Source organism: Anomalospiza imberbis, chromosome 8 (assembly GCF_031753505.1).
Source record: "Anomalospiza imberbis isolate Cuckoo-Finch-1a 21T00152 chromosome 8, ASM3175350v1, whole genome shotgun sequence".
In the NCBI taxonomy this organism is placed as follows: domain Eukaryota; kingdom Metazoa; phylum Chordata; class Aves; order Passeriformes; family Viduidae; genus Anomalospiza; species Anomalospiza imberbis.
Genome location: NC_089688.1, coordinates 906,936 through 931,450, shown reverse-complemented (window position 1 = coordinate 931,450; position 24,515 = coordinate 906,936). Strand labels below are relative to the sequence as shown.

At 39.7% G+C, this 24,515-nt stretch overlaps 1 protein-coding gene across 1 annotated transcript in view; it reads left to right on the top strand.

Moving 5' to 3' along the window:
* Positions 1-24,515, top strand: part of CTNNA3 (catenin alpha 3) — a 427,360-nt gene that overhangs the window by 257,072 nt on the left and 145,773 nt on the right. Inside the window, exon 9 of the mRNA XM_068196847.1 lies at positions 1,866-2,018. Coding sequence (XP_068052948.1) covers positions 1,866-2,018 — 153 coding nt within the window. The remainder of the gene's footprint in view (positions 1-1,865; positions 2,019-24,515) is intronic.

Sequence of the window (24,515 nt, the reverse complement as noted above, 5' to 3'; positions counted from 1 at the left end):
AATTAGGCTGCTGGTTTGAAATTGGGTATCTCAAGCTCACCACAAATGTGCCTGAGGTTATTGTAGTGACACTATGCTAAGGCTGTGAAAGTCCTGCAGTCTGGGCTGTACAGAACTCCAGAATATTTCTGCTGGAGACAATCAATCATTGGTCATGGATATGATGGTTCCACAACTTTTTGTTGTTGTTTTTTGTAAATTGAAAGATTAATTTTTAAATTCTGACTCTTCAAGGTCACATTCATGTACCTAATTTTAAACAGGCTAGAATGTGTTTTCTTTAGTGGAGCCTTTACAACAGAGAAGTCTTAGCAGGTAACTTGGCAGGACTGGAGGTTTGGTGTATTTTATTTCTGGTAGTGAAACTTTCTAAAATTTGTTTATATTTTGATTTCAGCTTGAATAAAACTGCGAATGTAAGAAATCCTATTTTGTATTGGAATCCCACAGCCTCTGTCTTTGTAAATTACTTTGCAGAACATGCGGTGTATTCAGACAGTATATCCTAATGTGATGGACTACAGTAGGTTAGGAGACAAAGAAACCATTCCAAACATGAATTGCCTGTGTTTGTTTGGAAGGTTTGTCTGTCTCTCTGGTAAGTCAAGGTGAGCTGACTTTAGGTGGTGGGGCTATCCAAAAGCTGGTGGTGAAATTCATATTCAGATCTTGTCTGATAATCAGCACATTTCTCCACTGTTCCTTCTGCTGGGCATGGTCACTGCCCTACCTACAAACACAGCAGCAGCAGCAAAAAGATTGTGGTTTTTTCTATTTTTCTCGTGGTAGGAGTTTTTAGTTCTACTGAGTTTTCACACAGATACATTGGAGCAAAACGCCAAGTGAAATCAGTACTTTGGCAACAGTGTGATGAGCTTAAAAACATTTAGTGTCCTTTTCTGTTCCAATCAAAATCTTTTCTATATGTTGTAAAAATACTGGATTTGGAGTAGGAAATTCAGTGCATCTGATAATTAAGCTGCATTTCATGTATTGTTCCAGCTGGTATGTTTGTTGTAGTGCTGCATGATCTAAATGAGCAGCGCTCATGTGTAGGTAACATGCAAAATAACCTCTTAAGTGAAGCAATGTCCCAGTGCTTGGTTACAAGCTTCCGTGAAGCCTAATTTAAGACAGGTAATTTATAGAAGAATGTTATACTTCTTTAATAATTTACGTTAGAAGTTCGAGAACAATTAATTTAAGCAGAGAAAATTGAACTCCAGCCTCATTTATAGATCTTCTTGCTCTATTAATACATTATCAGGTGGCACAATCAGTAATCTCATTCACATAATTACCATGAAGGCTGCCATTCTGCAAACCAGACCGTGTTTCCCAGAAAGAAAATACTGTGGTAATTTTGCAATTATGAAATCATGGGATATAGTTATTTTGTGATTACAAACATGATTAAAATAATATTTTCTTTGTAAAATTAAATGGCCTTCTCCCTTGGCATCTGAATTACAAGGGAGAATACCCAGGAGATATGAGGTCTAGGCTAACTAATTTTTCACATGTGCAATGACTTAAGTAGCCCATTCATCAAGGAAGGGGAATATTTGTTTGGCTCCCTTGATTTCAAGAGAACCGGTACATGATGTAGTGTTTTATGTATCTGTACAAACACTTACAAACAGGCATATTTACCTAGTGGCATATTAAATTTTTCCTTAAAATGAAATACAGTTTTCTGTGTAATACATAAATTGTAGCTGCCATAGGTTTCAGACCTATGGTGCAAATAATGCATGAATACAGTGTGTATGTGTTTATGTTATAAATAGCAGTGGACAATAATTCCAGCAGACTTCACTGAATACTCCAGTTAGCAGGTACTGATGTACTGCTTTCTTTTGCAGCTCCGGAAAGCCATTATAGATCACATCTCAGACTCCTTCTTGGACACCACTGTTCCACTGCTAGTTCTCATTGAAGCTGCTAAAAATGGAAGAGAGAAAGAAATAAAGGAATATGCTGCTATATTTCGAGAACATACCAGCAGGCTTGTGGAGGTATGTTTGATGGAATTGCACTTGTTTGGAATATATGGTGTAAGTGACTTGCCACTGAGGACTCCCTTTGCTGGCAGATATTAAAAAATGTTTAAGGCTGGCATTTCAGGAAAGAATAAATAAGTGGCCTTGGGTAATAGTAAATGTACTCAATTTTCTTGTAATGGGATGTAGCAAGACAGAGGGCTTTGTCCTTGTATAGCGTTTCATTGCATAGAAACGAGATGGTGTGGAATTGTAATCTGAGAAATCAGTGTAAGCCTTTCCACCAAGGTGTTCAGTGGGAACTCGATTAAATGCGTGCTTCTGGGGGTATTAGCTCGCAGTGTTCAGGATCCTGCTGCCCGAAGAACGGGAGGCACCGTGTCAGTGCCAGCTGTTTGCCAGCTTTCTCCCTTGGAACGTCTGTGACCTGTGCAGTGATCTGCTGAAGGGGATGTGGGGCTCTGACCCAGCCTAGAGCCAGGAGCTTGCTGGCAGAATCACTGAATATTCCGGGTCGGAAAGGACCCACAGCAGTCGCCAAGCCCAGCTCCTGCCTGTATGCTAAATGAATCCCCTGCATGCATGGGAGACTCAGTATTCATCTCTAAAGGATGTACTTCCTTATTGCTTATAAATGATCCTTCTTCAGCACTGAGAGATTTGCAGATACAGCTGGGGGGAGGTTTTCGTTTGTTGGACAGTCAGTCCTGCAGACGTGACTAAATATACACTGACCTAAACTCATTTGAACTGGAGCCTGGAACACTGCTGGAATACTAAAGTCAAAAATTCACAGCACTATCATCTCAACTGCCTGGAAGGAATGCTTTGCTAATTTTTGTGGGGTTTTTTAGCTTTTGGTGCTTTCATGTGCAGTAATGCAAAGATGGGAAAAAAATCAATGAATTCACTCTGCAGCTGAAAATTTATTTAGGAAAACTATTTGGCTCAGAATTAATAATTAATCTTGAGTGACGGAGAGATAATGAAAGAAAAATAGGTAAAGAGCTAAAGTAAAAAGAGGGTATTGCATTTACGTTTCTCTTAGTGGTCATGTGATTACAGAATAAGAAAAGTTGTTATTCTTTGATTTACGAGAATATCTGATTTTGATTGTGCTGCAAAATCAAATGACAGCTGAAACACAAACTCAAAGTTGCAGGTTTTTCCAATTTTTAATACTGAAGCTAAACCATCCTGAAGTGACTTCATTTTTAGAAAGACCAGGTGATCACTGAAGACCAAATAACTTGACTTTCTGAGTCCAGCTGAAATACCCAAATCATTATTCATTTTAGAAGACATAAGCCTAAAATCCAGAATTCGTTTTCTTTCATGGGTTTGAATTTATGTCCCAAATGCAAGAACTAGCTGGCCATGAGTGTGGGTGTGGGTGTGAGTGATTAGAGAGACTGATGGCTGCACAGATTCACTGCCTGGAATAATCCACAGCCTGATCTTGCTGCATGTGTGAATATACAGTGTGTGTACATATTTATATTTATGCTGTGACTCAATGTGCTGCCTACAGTGAAGAAAACTTACTTCTAAAGAGACACTGTACACAGTGCCACCTCCTATTGTTGAATTAGTGCTTCCAAATGTCACTTTACTGGGGCTTATATTGCGGGCTGCTATTCAAATTAACTTCAATTTTACTTTATGTTGTTTTCTGGATATCTAGTAGAAGTAAGTATCTTACTTAAAAGTTGCTTACATTGGTTTAATTCCCTTACCAGTATCTCTAAGCAAGAGCTTGATTGATGGCTTTTTGATAAACTATATTTATCAACTGCTAAACTCTCCAGCAAATTAATTAGGGTAGTTGTACTGCATCCATCAACTGTAAGCCTATCAGAGGTAAAACAGAAAAAAAATTAAAAAAAAATCAGCTAAGCAAGTGGCCACAAAAGGGCTTTGGGGAGATAAACAGATTTATCTCATTTTTAAGAAAAATGCAGTCATTTCCGACAGCTTCATGTAAGTGAGATAAATATGGCAGTTCTTCTGGGGAATGTGTAATACCAATTAAATTTATCTAAATGTAATAACTTTTAAATACATTAGAGCAGTTACTATAGCAGTTTCAACTGGAAGCATATTTGGGTTTTAGTGGCCACTACAGTGGCCTAAACCATGTTAAGCTGAGAATAAGTGTTTTTAAATTGCTAGGGTGGAGCACTGCACTCTTGCTTTCTCAAGGAAAATCGTATAGATAGACTTGGATCTGAGTAGTTGTGGTTTTCAGAAGCACATATACTTAAACATACACATACTTCAGAACTTGGCGTGGTCAAGATGCCTGGAGCCTGGTTTCCAGCTGAACACGGGGCCATGGATAATGCACGTGCTGTAGAAGTCAGGTCTAGCTAGAAGTTTTACCCAAAGCAGGGAGCCTCATTCTGCCAGAAGGGCAGGACAGATCAAAAGGAGATGAGTTGTGTTTGGATCCTTGTTATTTCTATTATCCCTTTATATAAAACAGAAATTATCTTTCTTGGTGAAAATTCTAATGTACGAGCATCACTTGGCCCCTTTTGGACAGGTGCCCAGCCTTTAGCCAGGGAAGTGTTCCATAGCATGGTGTTGTCTGCTCTCTGTGAGATTTGGAGTTGGATGACAGGTGAATTCAAGATCCAATCCAGTGTAAAATTCCCAGAACTTAGGAGGAAGTTTCCAAGCATTATTGTATTTTATTAAGGGGTTCTTAAATGAGAGGCATGATCTGCATGTTTGCAGGGGAGGCCTCACATTCTTTCCTTGCTTGTTTATTTCCTGTACTGATACGAGAGCCAAGAAACAAATTCCCTTACAACTTGGATGTTACAGAATACAACTCCAAAAGCCAGTCGTATGCTATTGCAGAAATGGGCTTCATCTCTGCTGCTGAAAAGAAATTTATGTATTGAAATGCCAGATCATGAGTGGCATGTACCTGGCTATGGAATACTAAGAGACAGTAGGTGTAGCTAAAACATTTTAAAACCTAAACAACTAAGAAAAATGTTGCAAAAAAAGGCACAGAACAGTAAATGCACCAGAGAAGGCCGATGGTGAGGGAGATGAGACATCAGGCTTTTGAAATACAGCAATGAAAGCAGTTTTACCATCTGGGTGTAGTTGTGACATCCAGGGAGTTGGGTGGCTTGTTGGCACCAGATGATAGAGCAAAGGCCAGTGATGCAGACAAGACTGTGCATATTGTTAAATACACAGTACCTTGTTTAGCAGATTAAAAAGGTGGTTTCTTTTCTTTTCGGCTGCCTTTGTGGGGCATGCCCAACACAGCTGAGCTGTTGCAAGATTTGAGAGGTGAAAACCAGCTCAGATGCTGGCAGTCCCTAGGTTTTGTCTAGGGGAACAAAAGCTAAGGAAAAAGCCTGTTTGCATTCCCAGAGTGCTTTGTTTCTGACTGTAAAGCACTCCAGGTGTGGGTCTGAGCCCACTGTAAACCTCTGACATCTGGAGCATCCTGTGCTAAAGACTTTCACACCCTGACCACCCCCACATACGATCTTTTCTTTTGCTGTCTGTGAATTCTGGTATCATAATGAACACCAGTCCCTATTTTCCTTCTCCATGCCACTTATTCTTTCGTTTTTTTATTGTTTTCAAAGTATTTCTGGTCTTTTAAAAATGTCCTTATTTGGAAGCCACAAAAGGATCCCATTGCTCCCTTCCCTGTACCTTTTCCAGCACCTTGCAGCCCATGAGGTCGGAGGGCAGAGCTGTGCATGCTAATCAATGCAGTCAAGATTCTTCCTAGAATCACAGAAACTGTTGGTTATTTCCTCACAAAATTACTCACTTTTAATCTCTCTAGACTGAATTTCATCACTGTTACTGTTTAGTCATCTAGGACCATTGCATCCCTTTGCAAATCTTCATTAGTTATTTTATTTACTGCTCCAAATAACTTGTTAAAATATGTGTAAACAAAATCTATAAAAAGTTAATGCAGATACCACAGAAATTCCTGGCTCACAGCTTTCTCCCAATTTCCTGCTGATTTGTTCCTGAGGCTGAAACAAGTGATGCTAATCTGTCTGAATGACCCGAGAATTTGCGGGTTATTCAGCCATCCTAATTCTTGGAGGAGTCTGGCATCCACATGCCTGGATCTCATACACAGTACAATCAGTAGTCCAGATCTTTCATTCTTCATTGCTTTCATGGATGAAAACAGGGGTGTCCGTTCCTGTTTATTTTAACATCGCTCTTCTAAAAGATATTTATAGCATAGGGAAGATTTATGACTATTACCTTTTCATTTAAAAAAGGTAACTTGTTGCACTTGAAGATATATGTTGTGAAATTGTCTGTGTAGTGAAAAGTAATTCTCTCCAAATTAAGGAAAAAGTGTTTTTAAAAAAGTGTAGTTTTCCTGAATCCAATCATGAGTTCAACTTCAGTGAGTCTCCTCTTATAAAAGCAGTGTCTCAGCTCTGTCCTGTCAGTGTTCCAGCTGAACATGTTCCACACACTGTCAGGCTTCAGAGCAGCTGTTGAGCTGGACTGATGATGTTAGTGTTGCACCAAAGTTGAACTTTATAATAGTAATTTGAAAGTGAAGGCAGAACAACATGTCAAAAGAGAGGATATTGCATTCTCAAAATAATCAGTGAGCAATAATTTGAATCAGCACAGTGGTATTGCCTGCTCTCATACATCCTTTGATAATGTTATTCTGTGGCTCAGTTATAAATATGCTGTTGTTGCCATATTGATTAAACCATCAGTGTTTAAATTTTCCTGTCACAATATTTCACTTGATTGCAGAAATTTATTAAATAAGTTTCTGAATCTGGACCATAAAGACCTGTGTATCTGTGTAGCCAGGTCCAGTCACATAAGAATGGATTTTGTTATTGCAGCCAGCAAGTCCAGGGGTGATAGTAATAAAACGATTTTGATGTCATGGTGTTACATTTGTTACCCACGTGTTTCGTGGAGCGGTGGTTGGAGACAGGGAGAGCACACACCCCGATGTCCGTGTGGCAAAGGAGGGACTTCGTTGTCTGAGCCCTGTTAGCAGGGGCTGGTCAAAAGCCACTGCCCTGCTCCTTGACAGTGCCCAGCAGGGAGATGGCTGCAGCTTGGGGCGGGAGGGAATCGGCTGAGATTCCTTCTGTCAGCCCAGGGGCTGGTTTGATGGAGCCGGCTGGGTTTCTTATTTATGGCCAAATTAACTGCCCTGTACAGCCAGCTTGTACAGCAACGTCACAGGACTAGGCTCTAAGTCCATTTTTAAGTAAAACAAGCCATTGATGCTTGTGTTATTTCCAGTTAAATGTTTCCTTGTATGCTCAGTTTAAAACCTGTACTAATGGTACCGGCCTGCACACCCCACCCACCAGTATTACTCCTCTCAGTGCTTTGCTTGTTTTATCTGCTTTCATAGTTAACAAATTTAAGCAGGTATTCTGAGATTTTATTGTGTTGGGCTTTTTTCAGTTTAAAACCTTATCTACCCCATTGACTCTTAACTCAAGATAAAGATTTTCCGAAGATGTCTTTGATTACATAAGCGCCTGTTTCTTCTTTGACTAAATGATTAGTTTAGTGTGGATGCCTAATTTTTGGACGACAGAAGTGAGGTGAGTAAATTTGTACCTGGAGAGCTGACTGTTGGTCTACTTTGAGATGTGCATTATTGCATTTTCTTACGCTTTGTATAGCAGTTTTAATCAGGCATATCCTGTATTTGAGGGCAGTTTTTGAATCTGTTTTTGAAAGATCAAGGATGTTTGAAGAGTAGATTATGAAATGTTTTGTATGTAAACACACTAGACTGAGTTGGATATTACAAAAACAAAAATTCATCTTCTCACAAAGGTTAATCTAACAGTGAATTTGGTATGGAAATTAGAAGAACTGCTTAAAATATCAAGAGAGATTTTCTGTTGTCTCTGTTTTAATCTGAAAAGGAAGAATTCTCTAACAGAAACAAGAAGTCTTGAGAAAGAAGATACTTTTTCCCCCTCTCTGAATAGATCTTAATTGAGCTAAGCTAAATTGCTGCTACACTGTCTCACTGCTCATGCTGTAATGTAAGAAACAGACAGTATCCTCACAGGCCAGTGACCTTTGTAAATCGGCTTGAGCAGTGAGATCTCCTACAAATCTCCCTTCTGAATTAGCTTTTGGAAGTTACAGGCTTTCCTTCAAAAATTGATTTAAGACATAGCAAAGTAATGCAATTCAGAAGCAAGGATATAAATTCAGTGAGGTACAAAACATCAGTGAGATGGAAAGACTGAACACCATACCAGCTCTGGGGTGATAATATTTCCAGACACAGTAGTAAACTAAATGTCTTCTTTCTTGTGTACTTAGGTTTTTCTCTCTGCTGAGTTTATTAACTGCTCTGTGCTCATAGCCTGGAGATTCTGCCTGCTGTTAAAAGCTGCACAGGCTTGGGGTGTCAGCCACACTTCCCAGGAGCATCAGCTGGGGCTTTGTGGCCAGCACTAGTATTGGAAAATACAGCCAGTGGCAAAGGATTTGAGATACCGTGGCTAACTTCTGCATTGACATGGCTGCACAATAACTGCACACACTGAGTGTCTCAGTTTTAAATGTGAACAGGGTATTCAGGTATGTGGAGGAAGCAGAATAGTCCTAGTTACATAGTAAAAAACACCCCAAAAGCACATTAAACTGCCCACTTTGGCTATGATACTGGACACCTCCCACATATGAAAGGAACACTCAGCTGCTGAAGTATTTCGATGAGCACCAAGGGTCGCGTTAAACATTCTTCTGATGGAGGTTATTTTAGGCTGCAGTGCCTTATATTCCTCATATACTGCATCAAATACTTCTAAGTCTAAATATTGATTATGTTACATTGAAAAAAAACCCCTAGAATATATTGCAGGATGAAAAAAAATTGGGTTAAGAGTCTCTCTGTAGTCTAAGTCTTTGTTTGTGAGCCTTGGCTAAAAAAACAAATTCTTCAAAGATTTGTTTTTTTTAAGAAAATGCTTGTTATTAATGGGAATTCCACACTAAAATGCAGCAGTTTTGAAAAATATATTTCAAAATGTGAAGATTAAGTACTTTCAGGTTTGACACATTTAGGTTTTGCTTTTAAATACCTTTTAAATATTGCAGTTAAATTACAAGTCTAGTTGAAATATTTGATTGTATGGAAACATTTTCAAAGAGTCTTCTAGGACATTTCAAAATTACCTCTGAATAGAAACACCATTTTGAATTATGAAAATTAAGGCAAAATAACAATGAAAAGCTTTAAGAGACCCAGGTGCTCTTTCTAGTCCCCTCTAAGACACAGCTGTTTTTAGTGACTGGAGTGTTCTGGCCTCTGATTCACTTCTACCAAAGACAAAAGCAAATTCTGCTGTTGAGGTAACAAGTATGTAACTGAACAAAAAAATAGGTAAGAGGAAGACTGAAATGTCACATCTACAGGAGGAGAAAAGCAGGCCCTGTGTAAGTGGCAGTTTCTTGTTTGGGGAAGCTGACAGCCTGTTCTCCTGAGCTGATCCATCATGGGGATGTAATGCTTTCTGAGAGGAGGAGTGATAGGCTGGCTGAACTTGAGATTAAAAAAGGAATTTGATGGGAGCAGGGAAGAATGCTCTGATTATCTTTTCTTTCGGCACAGATGCAAATCTCCCACTGTGGTGTTTAAAGGTCAGCTATACCAAGCAGAGGCAGAGAGTTTTAATAGAAGTGGAGGCGCTGATGACGTGAACTTGGTGTTCTGCAGCCTTCTCTCAGTACACGGATACACCTTTGTCTCTGTCGCTTGATCTAATAATACTGACTTCAGATCTGCTGATACATAAATGTGACACTTTAGCCTGTGGCCTAATTCTTGCCAGTGTGTTTTTCAGTTCTGCCTGTATTGCAATATGATAGTGCTGGCTTCTGGGACTACAAACAAGGGACAGTAACAAGCAGCATGTATATTTAAGTGCTTCAGTGTTGTGATGTGTTGATACAGAGCAGCAGAGGCGTGCAGGACACAGAGTGTTGCTCAAAAAACAAGTTTGCAAGTTAGTGCAAAGATTTCCAGTGCAGAAAATGCACATCTATTGAAGGTGAATTCTCCTTAAGAGAGCATTAAAAAAATTAAGTTAAAAGCTGTAAAGGATAAAAACCCTTGAATTATAAAAATGCATATTGTTTCTATTTCTATAAGGAAATTGAGGTTTTATATATACATAGATTATAATTTTTTTTTGTTTAATGCTATTAGAATTACAATGCCATTTTGGCAAACAATATGGAAGAACTTACATATGGTAAAATGAAATGTTTTCAGCATTTGCAGTTCATTTGCAAAATGTTTGCAAAATGAGGACAGTGGGAATAATAGTAAGTATCTGGTAACCAGAAATAATATTGACAGAAAATTAATAAGTGTGCTCAAGAAAAGTCTTCCTTTCTCCCAAGCAAAACACAGCCACTGGCTTTTGAACTAAGCTGTCTATGTCTGCCTCCTGTGGAAAACAGCTCTGCCAAAAGTCAGTTTTAACATGGAATCTGCAAAATCTAACAGGTTGCTTATTATTTTCCATGAGAACAGTAAATATTTCTCTTTAAGTATGATAGGAAGACTCTCACACTTCAGTCTGTTTTATTGGCATGCATCTAAAGGATGATAGCTCTTCTTTGCCACCATGTCTGATTTTGTATGTAATTGCTACATCTTTCTATGTCAAATTTTAAATATAGTGACCCAGAAAGTTGGGTTGATAGCAACGTTCCATAGATCTGGAAGAAGCAATAAAAACATCCTAAACAAATAATCTCCCTTTTGTACTTTCCTGAGTGTACAACAGCTAACTTTTAAGCAGCCTGTGATAGCTGTTACTTTCACCTCTGAACATCCAGTACTTAAGGACTGCATTCTTTCACCTCTACTCAGCTTTTACTTGGAGCTAAGGTCCATGGAAATAAAACTACTTGAATTCTGAAAACCAACAATCCCCCTGATTTGATATCCAACATTCACTTGCACCCTGTCAGATAGCAGCTTAATCTAAAATGTATTTAACAATCATTTAAATTTGCCTTATGTATCAAAGTACGTCATGTTGAAAGTCCTGTCTGTTGGAAGACTCTGATTTCTTTCCACCACCTTCAAAGACAATCGGGAATAGAGTATTCTCAGCACTACTCCTATTTCTATCAGTTTTAATCCCAGACTGGTAAACACAAAATAAAAAGAACATTTTAATCCTTTATCGCCTCTTTTTAAATATTGATTTTACTGAGCTGTTCAAAAACAAAACTACTTCTGACAATGGCAACACGTCAAAACTGCATGTGTAGAGGTCAAACTGACAGATTACTGGAACATCTTTATTAACTTTCAGAATATCAGAAGAGAGAAGAATCTTTTATCATTCCCCTTTGGAGTATAATCAGAAGACAAGAAGCATGAATCCTGTTACGTGGAAGTTTTTAGTTTCAGGCTGTTCAATGCTAAGAGTTTGCATCCCCAGATGTAAGATCCAAGTCAAGGGCTTGTCATTTTTTTTCTGTTGCTTTTGCTCTTACTGTTCTTCTTTAACCCATAATACACTTGCAGTGGTATGATCATATATGTCAAAATAGCAGAGGAAGAGTGTAAGCTGTAGAATATATCCTTGTATATATTTTTGTGGTACAGTTTGTGTGTTAGTCATGCACAGAAGCATGCACAGCAGCTGTCCTGAGGATACAGGGTCCCTTTGCACAGTGGGATCTGCAGGCACAGAACTCCAGTGTGGCTTTCTGCTTCAGAGCACATCGAACTGTGGAGCAGTTAGCATATGGAGATGTGGTTGCAGAGCAGTGGTCAGCATTTTGGGAATAAAATGTATCTGTCAGCAGATTAGGATGTCATTTTTGTAAATAAGATAAACTCTTTCAAGTGTGATCAATATTTAAAAATGGGAAGTGGATTTTCTTTACATTACCATACTGATTAACCCTCCTCTCTTATCACACATTCTTTCTTTTTTTTTTTTTTTTGACTCTCAGTTAGTAAGATAATGCTCTGTTTTTGCGAGGAAAATCACCTAATTTTAGTTTGCTAATTTCTGTGCATTCTCAGTCTGTGTGATTGGGAATCCCTGTTCAGGCTCCCCTTTTGCTGTGTGACTTTTTCACTTTCAGGAGAGACCCGTGCGCTGCCTCCGGGCCCAGGCAGGGTTTAGTTACCAGCACACAGGGGACATGTGGGCAGGGGGTTCCTTCCTTGTAGCTTCTTCATTGTTCAGTTAAATCCAAAGACCTCAGTGGACCCATTTGAGTAACCTGACTGCTGCCACTGCTAATTTTAGCAAGCCTGTGATTAGCAATACTAAACTAACCACAAAATAAAATAAATCCAAAAAAGGCACTACCTCATTTTCCTTAGAGATACTTTTTTTTTTTCTGCAGCTGTTTAAAATCAAACTTCTGACATCTGAAACACAAATGCAGTGGGGATGAGCCCAAGAGTCATGTGTAAACCCCAGCTTTCCCATTTCAGTGGGTTTGCAGAGCCCCTCAGCAAACTGATCTGCTTGGCAGGAGGGTGTGAGGCTTCTGGGGGCACTGCAAACCCTCTGCTGCTGCTCGAGTTAGGTGGGTGTTTGCACAGAGCCTGCAACAGGTAAAGGTGGTTTACCTAAAGATGGTAATGGCATTTGAGGGAGAGGGCTGTGTGGAATTACTTCTAAAATTAAAGGCAGCACAGGAATGATGCACAAAGTCTTTAAATGCAGAAAAAGTGTTATGTTCTAATAGAAGCAGTCTGGCAGTAGTAATTGAGAAGTGGCAGGCAGATGGAAGGAAGCCTTTAAAGACAGTTAACTTGTTTCTGGATGTTTTGGAGCTGGTAGATGGATGCTTAATGGAGAGCTAATGTGGACAAAACAGTGAATTAAGAAAAGTAATTAAAAAAAATTTGGTTAAAGTCAGGCATGCACTTCTAGGTGTATGAAAGCTTTAAGACTTTGAACCTTGCTGTTTAGGGCCTCACAGAGTTCTAGCATTTTGCAGCATCCTGAATTGATAATGCAAGTATTTGTGCACCTATGTTGATTAATCAAATAAGATTCAACTTTCCTATTACTGATTGAACTTCAGGTGATAAATGGTGACGTTTTCATTAATCCTCTCAATCACAGCCTATATTGCATAAGTGTGAAGCAAGGGAGCAAAAGATAAACAACCCCAAGATTTATCAGACTTTCTGCGTGTGAGGGGCATGTTTCAGCAGCTGGAAACGTCAGGCACCTCCAGCAGTGTGCTGGGAGTTATGGGAGCTCCAGGGGGAGCGGACTCCCCAGCAGGACACACTGGTGACATCTGTGCTACTGTACAGAGAGCTGACACAAGTGCATTGGCACTGACTTCTTGCCTCTTATTACCGCAGAAATGAGATTGAGAAGTTCCTCGGAGTATTAGAAATTGTGATAATTGTGATTCCATTACAGCCCCAGAAGTCTCATCATTTTGATACATTGATCTGTAATGAGCCAGTCAGCTGTAACAGAATAATTCCAAAGGTGCCAAAAAAAGCACTCATCATCTAAATATTAACATCATTTTACTAAAGCTTGTGCTTCTCAAGTACCAAACAAGTCTGTCTCTCTGTTATTTGTTAGGGTTTGCTGGCTTATTTTTATTTTTTCCCCTTGGAATATGAGTGCTGTGACAATTGTTAAAGGAGGAGGTTTTACTCTTCACAGTTTTAAACTGAAAGAGGGTAGGTTTAGATTAAGTAGGAGAAAGAATTTCTTCCCTGGCAGGGTGGTGATGCACTGGCACAGGTTGCCCAGAGAAGTTGTCCCATCCCTGGAAGTGCTCAAGACCAGGCTGGACAGGGCTTGGAGCAGCCTGGTTGGTGGGAGGTGTCCCTGCCCATGGCAGAGAGTGGATGATCCCTTTCAACCCAAAGCATTCTATGACTTATGAGTATTTCCTGATGATTAGGCAACAATTTGGCTTGCTCAATTTAACTACTTCTCTAGGCATCTTTCTGGTTATTTTACCACTGGCAAATGGCTTTTGAACCAGTATTTTTCTGCCACTGCCTGTGTGATGCTTTTTACAAGACTGTGCTTTATAATATGAACTTCTCAATACATTGAAATAACTGATAAACATCTTTGTTCTGAAATGCAGTTTGTACACAATACCTAGAGGAGCTATGTCATATCTTGTATTTGAGACAAGAAAGCAAAAAGTAGGGCAAATTCTTTTATAATACTGGCATAACAGCATAAATGAAATTTTAAAAAAAAGAGTGGCTGGGGAAAAAAAAATAAGGAAATTATCAGAAAACACTATGGGAAGCCGTGGACTAGAATTTCTGATTACAAGGAAGGCAAATGATCACTGTTTATCAGGAAAGTTGGATCTGTTTTTGACAGCTTGGCTGAGACAAAAGGAACATCCTGCTAGGTATTTCCCTTTGGTTTTATTCATCTTCTACAGAAGTTTTTTAAAAGAATCTGAACATTAAACTTGAGCAATGTGCAATAATGTCAGTGTAGTTACTTCCAAGGAATTCACGTGGCTTACATTTTAACATCATTGTATTAAATTGCTTCTTAATAACTATTAGCCTGGTATTCAAAATACTGAGTTCATGACAAACTTCTGAAACCCTCTGAAAAACACAGGCTGTTCTTGCTAGGTGTAAGGAACCTTCTTGGTCGGCTCAGCAGGACAGTACTAACGTGTGCAGTCGTGCTTTCTCTATATGAGCTGGCCTCAGCCACACTCTCACAGCTGAGGCAGTGAGGGACAGAGGACAGTAGTAGCCATATCCCAGGAACTTTTGTGATGGGAAGTTCAGATCAGTATACTCTTTGATTTAGCTTAATTAACCAGGAGTCGTTTGTAGATTGAAATTCTAGACTTCCTTGCACAGAGATGTGTTTCCTTTGAAATGTGACTCCTGCATGTCTTTTTGTGGCTGTTGGGCAGGTGCCTGCTGTGCCTGAGGATCATTTCTCCTCAGGGCTTCCCTTTGCAGTGAATAACAGTCAAATCATTTGCCTCTTTTCAAGGCCAGTGTACTGCAAACAAGATAGAATCTCCTAGGAGTTTCTCAGTGAACTTAGTGTGGTCACATCCGTGCAGTTTGAATTCTATGCACACGCTTTTGGGTGAGCCCACACTGATGCTTCAGACCATACTGCAATCTGCGGCTTGCAATCTGGACAATTTTCTATGTGAGTTTGGGTTGCAAGGCTTGAACAGTTTTAAATGTTTTCTTTGCGATCAGTTTCACATTTCCTAGATCAGAGATCACACAGCAAAAATTAGCCAAGGTTTTCTTATAAAATGTTTTATGAACCTTTAAGCTCTATTAACAGAAACAGAGACTTCACTACCACAGAAACATTTCATGTTAGTACAGTGCTCTGTATAAACTACAGTAGCTTTGAGCTTATGTCCAGCTCCACTGGCAATTGGAACTGGTTGTCTATGCATGGCATTCATGGCACCATTTACAAATTCCACTGGCAATTGGAACTGGTTGTCTATGCATGGCATTCATGGCACCATTTACAAATTCCACTGGCAATTGGAACTGGTTGTCTATGCATGGCATTCATGGCACCATTTACAAAGAGGAGAATAAAAACCTAATAAACCTGAGAAAATTCCTGATGCATTCAAGGGATTAGGGATGGGTGAAAATGAATGAGAGGAATAATTACATTTTTACAAGATATTTGAAATGTAGGCTATAGTGAATGCATGGGAACATGCTGTAATATGGTAATGAAGTAATGTATGGCATAAGAGTGCACTGTGTGTGCCTGTGGCCGGGTGGGCACGGGCAGGTGGTGGCTCCTCGCAGAGCGGGGGGCAGAGATGTGTGAGATGGGACCCTGAGACACAGAGCTGTGAGGAGTGGGACCCTGACACACACACACACACACACACACACAGAGCTGTGAGCAATGGGACCCTCACACACAAACATACAGAGCTGTGATAAATGGATATGATTTGTGCTAACTGAATTGTAACTATATCAATATTTTAGAAAATAATTGTTAGAAAGTAATAAAGGGAAAGCAGATGGGCCCTTTGCAGATGTTAATGTGATAAACAGGATACAGGATGTAGTATTGAGATAAGCAAGATCCTAAAACCGAATCGGCCTTGGGATGAGCAAAGATGGGACGATTCCAGGTATGGAATCTGAAGTAGTGGTCTTACCTATGAAATAATGAGGCTTATTTGGAACATAATGCTTATTTACATAACACAAAGCTTAATGCACATGTGCAACCTGCCAGGTCATTCAGAGGACAGTGAGGAAGAGGGTGAGCCTTCCTCTGGAAAGACCACGAAAGAGCCAGAAGACCCCCTGGCAACAAGCGGAGCACGCGCTATGCAGTAGAGTGACAAAGATTTCAAGAATTGAAAATAGGAGGAGATGATGGAAAATTATTGATGAATATGTATTAGCATACAGTATGTAAGGCTTAGTTTGGATTCCTTTGTTTCGGACGTGAGGCAGGGTGAAAAGCCCTCCCCATAGCCCGGCTGGTTTTGCTTATGCTTTATACGAACCTTAATCATACTTAATTACTCACTGCCAAATTTTGTATATGCTTGATTATATTTAATAGACTTGATTGTATTCATTTATACAAAATTGCTGTTCAATTAAAATTGCTGCTAAATTCAATTTTGTTGTTTATTAAATTAGACATATAGAACTTCATTCATAACACAGCTGTGAGCAATGGGACCCTGACACACACACACAGAGCTGTGAGCAACGGGACCCTCACACCCACACCCTCACACCTGCGTGCAATAGGGCCCCCATTTGCACCTGCCCACCTCGCCCAGTTATGGAAGGTTTGGAGAGGGCAGCGAGTGCTGCCACGGGATGCCTTTGGTGCACGTCCCCACATGGAGCTTTTAACGTGAGTGCTGAAGGTAACCTGGCAGTGGAATCCCGCTATACCACTGGAATTCCACTGTTTTGCCCATTGAATCCCACCTTTTTGGCTGCCAGAGTCCTGCCCTACTGGCTGCTGGCTGCTGGCGCGGAGGGGAAGCACCACCGGCAGGACGGGCATCTAAAACCACCCATAGCCACCAAACTCACCCACCATGAGTTTTCTGCTTTATTGTCTACTTCGAGATGTTTTTCTCTTTTGAAACAGGGGAGCTTTGGTGGCCTTGCTGCTTTAAAGACTAACTTTGTGCAGCATAAGTTCTAAAATAGCAATCTGTGAGGCAACAACAGAAAACAGTATGTTCGGAGGTTTTTCTCTTGACTTATAAAATGTTCAGTCTCAGTTCTTGGAGATAAGATGGCATCCGTCGAGGTGAAGGGGTGGGCTCAGCAGTGGTGAGGGACAGACAGCCCGGTGTGGGGTGGTGTTTGGGTCGCTGCTGGGGCTTAGTTTTTGCACATTGTCCTTGAGTCTAAAGCTGTCTGGGGATGGACTGTTCCAGTCATCCTCTGCTTATCACTTTTTCAAGTCCTGTTACTTGGAAGCAGGACAAGAGTACACTAAAGGTCTTTTCCAAATACTGGAGGGAGCCACTTGGGTTTGTTATTGATACATATTGTAATTTTGGTTTTTTGCAAATATTAAAATGGATTTTATATGTGTGATGTTAAAGTAACTTTGTTATAAAGATATAGTTTTTATTTCTGTTGTTAATTAAGCTTAGACATGGTAGTGAAGTAGCTATGCTTGTGTTAAAATGCCTGCTGGGATGGGATAACATCCAATGAACACAGGATGAGCACACCTGTACAGATCTGCCAACCATCAGCACTCACCGTCTGAAGGCAGTGCGGACCAAGGCCCGAACTGGAAGGGATAAAGAGAAGGAGCCAAACCCCAGCCAAGGAACACCCGTGCTCTGAAAAGGCAGACCCAAGGAGGGGCCATGTGAAATAGCTCCTGGAAAATGTAAACTCGTTTATGGATATGCATAAGGGGCTATGAATATGCAGCAGGCTGATGTAAGGGCAGAGGTATTTAAGGGGGATCCCTGAAGGTAACAGGGTGGTCTTGGCTGAGTGCCACGATGCACCTGACCTAATAACCTTTGCTCCATGGTCCTTGTCTCCCATTGCCATTTTTTAAACTTTTAAAATTTTCACAGGAGAGTGAACGTGTTTTTCACAGGTTGGAAAGAGATTCCAGGAGTACTACAAGAGAGAATTAACTTCTTTAATAATAAGCTTTGGAAGTGGGATTGGTTTTCTTTCTAAAAAGCCACTACTTTAAAATAATTCTTTAAACACACATGATTTGTTCTTGTGTGAAGTGGGAGGGCTTGGTGGTTCTACACTACATAGGCCTTAGGCTCTGACTTGCTTTCTTAAGTAAATTTCTTCTTTTAAACTGAAAGATGGACTTGTACTTGCTCTGGGAAGGCTTTCAGAGTGCTGGGTTACAGATATTGCCACTGGCAGAGGATTGAAAGATGGATGACTTTACTTTTATTTTCCCTTTTTTGGTGGAATATTTGACTAACGAGGAATAAGAAAACATATAAGGATGTATTAATGCATACATTTTAATCTTTCCTGTTCTTTATAGACAAAAAAGACCTGAAATTTTGAGTATTCTGTTGACAGTTTATTGTATGTATTGTATTTTCTTCTTTACTACTGAAGTGCAGGGAATGGAGCGTTTCATGCAGTTTTGAGAACTGTTTGATCCATCTTGATCCTTAGTGAGTTCCACTGGTGATAGATGTTGATCAACTCTTGCTACTGCCAGACAGGGGCAGTTAAATAACTTGTTTATCAGCACTTGTGTGTACCTCGTTCCTTCAAGAGCTGTGTATTCTGGCAGGGACTTGTGATTACTCCTTCTCCTGGTTGTTTTAAGGAATTGGCTAATTGTGCATGACTGGTGTCCTCTTGCTGCATGGGTAACTGCTGTCTGATTTACCATGTTTTGAGGGTGAGATAAGGAAAAGGAGAAGGTTACGTGTTTACAGAATTGGAGTAGCCACTCTATCCTTTTGCTTTCTTCTGGCTTAATATACAGCATGCTTCTGGAAAGCCTCCTGCTACTAACACTCCAGTAAATGGTGCTGAGGGGGAGTAACATCAAGCAGTTCAGCTTTAGAGCTTTCACTTGCTGTTACGTTCAGCCTGTGGAAGGAGCTGTCTTAGGGCTCAGAGGCCACTTCACAGTTACTGCAGTGGATTAAGTCTGGTGCTAGTGCAGATGGGACATTTTTTGGAGAGGCTTTTTTTTGTGTCTCACCATTAGTGAGACACAGGTCACAACTACAGGCAGTTTCTGCTTTACTGGAGTCTTTGGCTAGCTTGCCAGAGCATGAATATAATGCAAATACAGTATTTGTTCTTGGATGTGCCTAGAGCTCAGAGTCTAGAGAGGGAAGCCTTACGTGAATTCTTCAAATGTAACTGTGACCTAAAGCAGTGGGAGAGAGCTTAGTGGGGCTCTGCATCAGGCCTGACACCTTTATTGAAAAGGAAATGGTTTCTGGAGTTTTACTGGGCAGAATTCTCCCTTGCACGTGTGCTGTGTTTGTCTCAAAGTGTGTGTATTACCTGTTTTCATTTTGGTTTGCCTCGATGAATTGGGCCGAATTCATCAAGGCAATCTCCTAGATGAACTTGTATGAGATAAGACTTGTCTGAGCACATGGAACTTGAAACAAACCAGTTGCAGTTATGTAGTTAGGAAAAAAAAAAAACCTGCAACAAAATCAACAATCCAGTCAATGGGTATTTATAGATGCTTTATTAATCACACAGGCAGAATATTGGACGTGCTTGGTAGGAAACAGTTCAAGTTACATAATTCTCTGAGGAGATTGAACCATCTTAACCAGGTGGTTGGTAACACCTGGAGGGGCAGTGATAAGCCTCAGGGGTAGCAAATTGAGCTAATTTTGTCAAATTAGCAGTGGGTTAGGCAGTAATGCAGTACTGCCTACTTCAGCTCTGCAGAAAATGGAAGGAGATGGAGACAGGTAAAATTAAGAACAATGTGAAAGAAACAAAAAGGAGAGTGAGGAAACTTGCAGGTGTGTAGTTGCCTACTGTAGTTTAATTAGCAGATTCAAGAGTCTTCCTGAAAGAGTGGAAGCTGAAAAGCTAAAGGAGGCAGGGAAAGCAGCATAATACATGTTAAATGCATGTTTCAGTAGAGTTTGTAAGTTTTTTCTCCACAGAAGTAAAAGCTAATAAGAGTGTAACTTTTGACCTGAGTATAACTATTTGACTTGATCTGGAAAGAAATTAAGTTTTATGGTAGAAAATGGATTGGAAAACAAGCAGCATTGTGATATTATTTTATTGCCCACTAGAGGTAAGTTTTTAGTCTGCAGGAATGTGTTTTTTCACTATAAACAAATACTGTATTCTGTATAAATTTTATTAAGCCCATAAAAATGCACATAGTAATCATAAATGCATATAAAAATGCAGCAACGACTGGAAGACATACATACATCAGTGTAGCCTTTTCCTTGAAAAAGTATGGAGTCATTATTTAATGTTGACCTTTGTAGTTTTTTCATGGCTCTTTGTGGTATGAACAGTCATTTTCCTCAAAAGAGTTCTTAAGGCTTCATGAATAAAGCTAGTGGCAGAAACTGAGAACACATAAAAAACCTGTAGAAGATATTTCTGTATACCACAAAATTAGAAGCAGAAAATACATGAGTACATTTTTTCATTTATGGTTTGGAAAGAGCAGGCTAACAGTTATAATCAGTTTACACAGAGTATATAATTTATATTGAAAGCTGTATTGATTGCTGTAATGCTGGAATTCAAATGTTGTTATTCAGCTCAGTGTTCAGTTGCTCTCCTATAAATGAAATATCATCTGAATTGTGATTATTCAGGATTAACCTCTACCTCAGTGGATTGATTACTGGGCTGTTTTTGTGTCCATTTGTGCATTGCCCTCCTTAGGCCTTTTTAACTCCCTGCCAGTGCCAGGGAGAATTCATATATATGTTGAAGTGACACTCTATCTGCTTAGTGTTCCTTAGAGGTGTGTATAAGAAGTACTTTTGCCTGGTTTTGTGTGGTTTTTATTTTGGTAACTCTTTCCCAGTATGGTACTAAGAATTTCTGTCGGGTTATCAGTGGGAGGGATTGGGTTGTATCAGAGGATTCATCACACTAGGCTAAAAAAATCTGAAAGTACAGACTTTGGGCTTACCCTGCAGTGTAGTTAAGGACCTGGGTAACTTTAGGCTAGGCAGAGCTTTGGAAGATCCTTTCTCAGTGAAACAGTTTCTTGACAGAAGGTATTTAATTCGAAGAACAGGAAATCTTCACCAAGAAGAGGAAACAGAAGCTTTCATGGAATTAACGACTTAGTTATCCATAGTGATTTAGAGTAAAAGTGCATTGGGACTTTGGGGAAAATAATGAGAAGAAACAGAGCTGCTACTGGAGCAAAAGGGATCACATCTAGAGAGCATGCTGCTTCATTTTGTACAATTTATAGAAGAAGAATTTAGCTAGTTAGCAGACAATCTGTTCCTGAGCAAATACTTATTTTTGGGAGTTAATGGAGTGAATTTGACTGAAAAAAAATCCTTGGGGTACATTTAAGTCTTGCTGTGCAGTGTGGACAACATATCAGCAAAGTTGCTCCCAGCTGTGAATGAAACAGGTGGTGAGGCAGTGCAGTGATTATTTACTCCTCTACTACTTAAAAAATCTCACTTTTGCATTTGACTTTGCATTTTGTTCTCAACCTGGAGTTAAGTCTGAACCGGGATTCATTCCTGAACCACTGTATTGCATCTTTAAGTCATGGCTGGAAGGTCTCTCCAAAGGTTTTCTCTCCCTTTCCAGCAGAACCTATATAAGACTCCTCACAGGGAAGAGACAGTCTTTGCATGAGCTTCCACTTGCCCCGAGGCTCTTAAGGGATTGGGGACATGTTCCTTTTGTCTACAGAAAGGATGTTAGATATCTCTGTTACTTTCAGTAATAGATGGCTTCAGGGAGTTGGCTCTTAAGAAGTACCACACCTTTCTGGATATCCACTGGAAGTAATTAGTGGCTCTCCCAGATATTTTGCCTAAATGTGTCTTCTGTTTTGTGTTCATTCCCAGTGGAATGCACTGGGAAATCTGAGGTTGAATGAAGCTTGAGCCTTCATCTTCACTTAAAGCCTTCATCCTCTGCTTGGGGAGAGAACATTAGGGGATCCACAGTGTGAATGCACTTGTGTGAGCATAGGCAGGAGAAAAAGCCTTCCACCCCAAAGAAGTTTGGACAACAGAGTGAACTTGTTCATGGGTAATGTATCTCTCATGGCCTTTAAGTGCATCTTTGCCTTTCAGTCATTTGGTAAAGAGTAGGAACTGAAAAAATCTGGACAGGCATTTCCAGTTGTGCTCTCTCCTAGATACACAAGTCCCATGTAATTTATAAACTGAGGAGAGCAATATGATTTGCTGAATTATTTTTTTATTCAGGTTTGTTGAATTTTTTTTTATTTAGATTTGTTACTATTTTTTAACCAAGTGTATGTGCAATATACAAATCTTGCTCTTCAGCAATTTCTAGCCTGAAAAGTTGTTGGGTCACCATATTCTAGAGAAAGGAGCTTCCTCCCAAATACAGAAAGGTAAACCCTCACCCAATAGTAAAAGCACCAGTTAAAGTGCCTGTAAGAAGTTGTTCAATAACTGCAGGAATAAATGAAATGTGCACTGGCATATCTTCTGTGTACAGGCAATGGGCATGAAAAAATGAACTCATCAGTGCCTTCAGAATCTAAAAATCCATCTGGCTAATGAAATATTTTATCTGCTGCTAGTGCTGCTCAGTTCAAAGTCTTATTTTCCCACTGCACCTTAATTAGTGTATTAATTGATGTTGCTAAACCTCATCAAGGATGGTTTGTTCTCAGTTTGTTTTGTTTTCAAGGAAAAGCTGTGTAACTGCTTTCTTAGTGTCTTAAAAATGTTTGGAGAAAATGATCATGATTATTTTTTGGCAGAGTTCTGATTTCAATCAGACCAGCCTACAAGAGAGCCTTTTATTTGTCCTGACAAACTTTGCTCTTCAGAAGGACAATTATTTTCTGACTGAGAGCAATCTTGGATTTTCATTTTGCAGTTTTGTTTTTGAAGTTGCAGTGTACTTGTGTTTGAAGTCCCCTAGGGGAAGCTATTTTCTTCCAGAGAATACAGAAGAAATGTGATGTATTTGTGTAGTTTATACTGCTTAGGGGAGAGACCGTGGTGTAATGAAGATTTCTCAGACTGCAAAAACCTTTTGAGATGTGTGATACATGACAGTAAGGTCTTATCCGAGCTAGGGCTTGATTTTTCCTTATGGACTATAGACATTTACTATTGCTGAAACAGCTTGTCCTCCTTATTAACAACATTATAGCCTCAAAACAGACTTCAGGTTCACACATGCCCTTCCTCCTGCTTGGAAAAATTACACACAGGTGTTTGCCTCCTTCCATGTGATTTATTTGAATTACTGTATTTTGGATTTGTGTTCAGAAGATCTCTTCAGGAGCTGGTGAGGGAAGTACCAGTGGTGAGTGTGCTGATGGCGGGGACCATGTTAATGACTTTCAGGGATCTGAACTGTCTTTGGGTGGAACAACTTTGAGCCTCATTGATTTATTAAAGAAATATGGATATTGATCTAGTACTGATATCCAACTGTGACGGACAAAAGCTCTCTAACAGTTTAAAGTTAGAAAGTGTGTGTTTATTACAACGCTGGGCGGCGTGCAGGATAGCTCCCAAATACACACCGCGCCCCTCAGGTGATTACAGAGTCTTTTTATCCATACAAGTATTGAATACCCAAAATACAAATTCATATTCATCATTTTATTACCTTCCATCCTCGCTTCGTATGCTAATCATTTCAAAAGCTATTAAGCATGCGTTGTTCCTTGAAATGGGTCAGTGGTCCCTTTCATGGGGAGGGGTCCCAAAATTGAGGAAGTAAATGAAATCTTCCTCATTCTGACCTTTCTACCTTTTCAATGCAAATATGACAAATGAACCTTGATAGAACTCCCATTCCCTGTCTTCAATTTGTTTCAGAACAGAGGAGGCCCACAACTATCTTATGTTCCTAAAAGCTATTTGTCAGTTTCTATATTCTTCATTATAAACCCAGCTAACTAAAGATTGTGTTGACAAGCAATCAATTACTAGTTAACTACTAACTCTTAACTTCATCGAGGCCTACTCATTTATTTTAATTAACTCTAGTAAGGCTTATCTCTAACTAAAATTTTAGCTCCTCTAAAATCTCTAAATCCCTTAAAGTTTATGTTTCATCATCACCTACTGCTGAGACTGACTGAAAGCCCTTTTACTTCTGCATAAGGTACATGTGGACAAGTGCTGCTTCAATGCCAGAAGAAAATTCTACCCATTTTCTCATGGAAACAGAAGCCTTACTAACAGTGATCAAAATGAAAGGCAAAGGTCTAAATTTGCTGCTGGCAGTGCACTGTAGTATGAACTCCAAATACGCGTCCAAAATACAACATGTGTTTGTTCCAAAGTAGC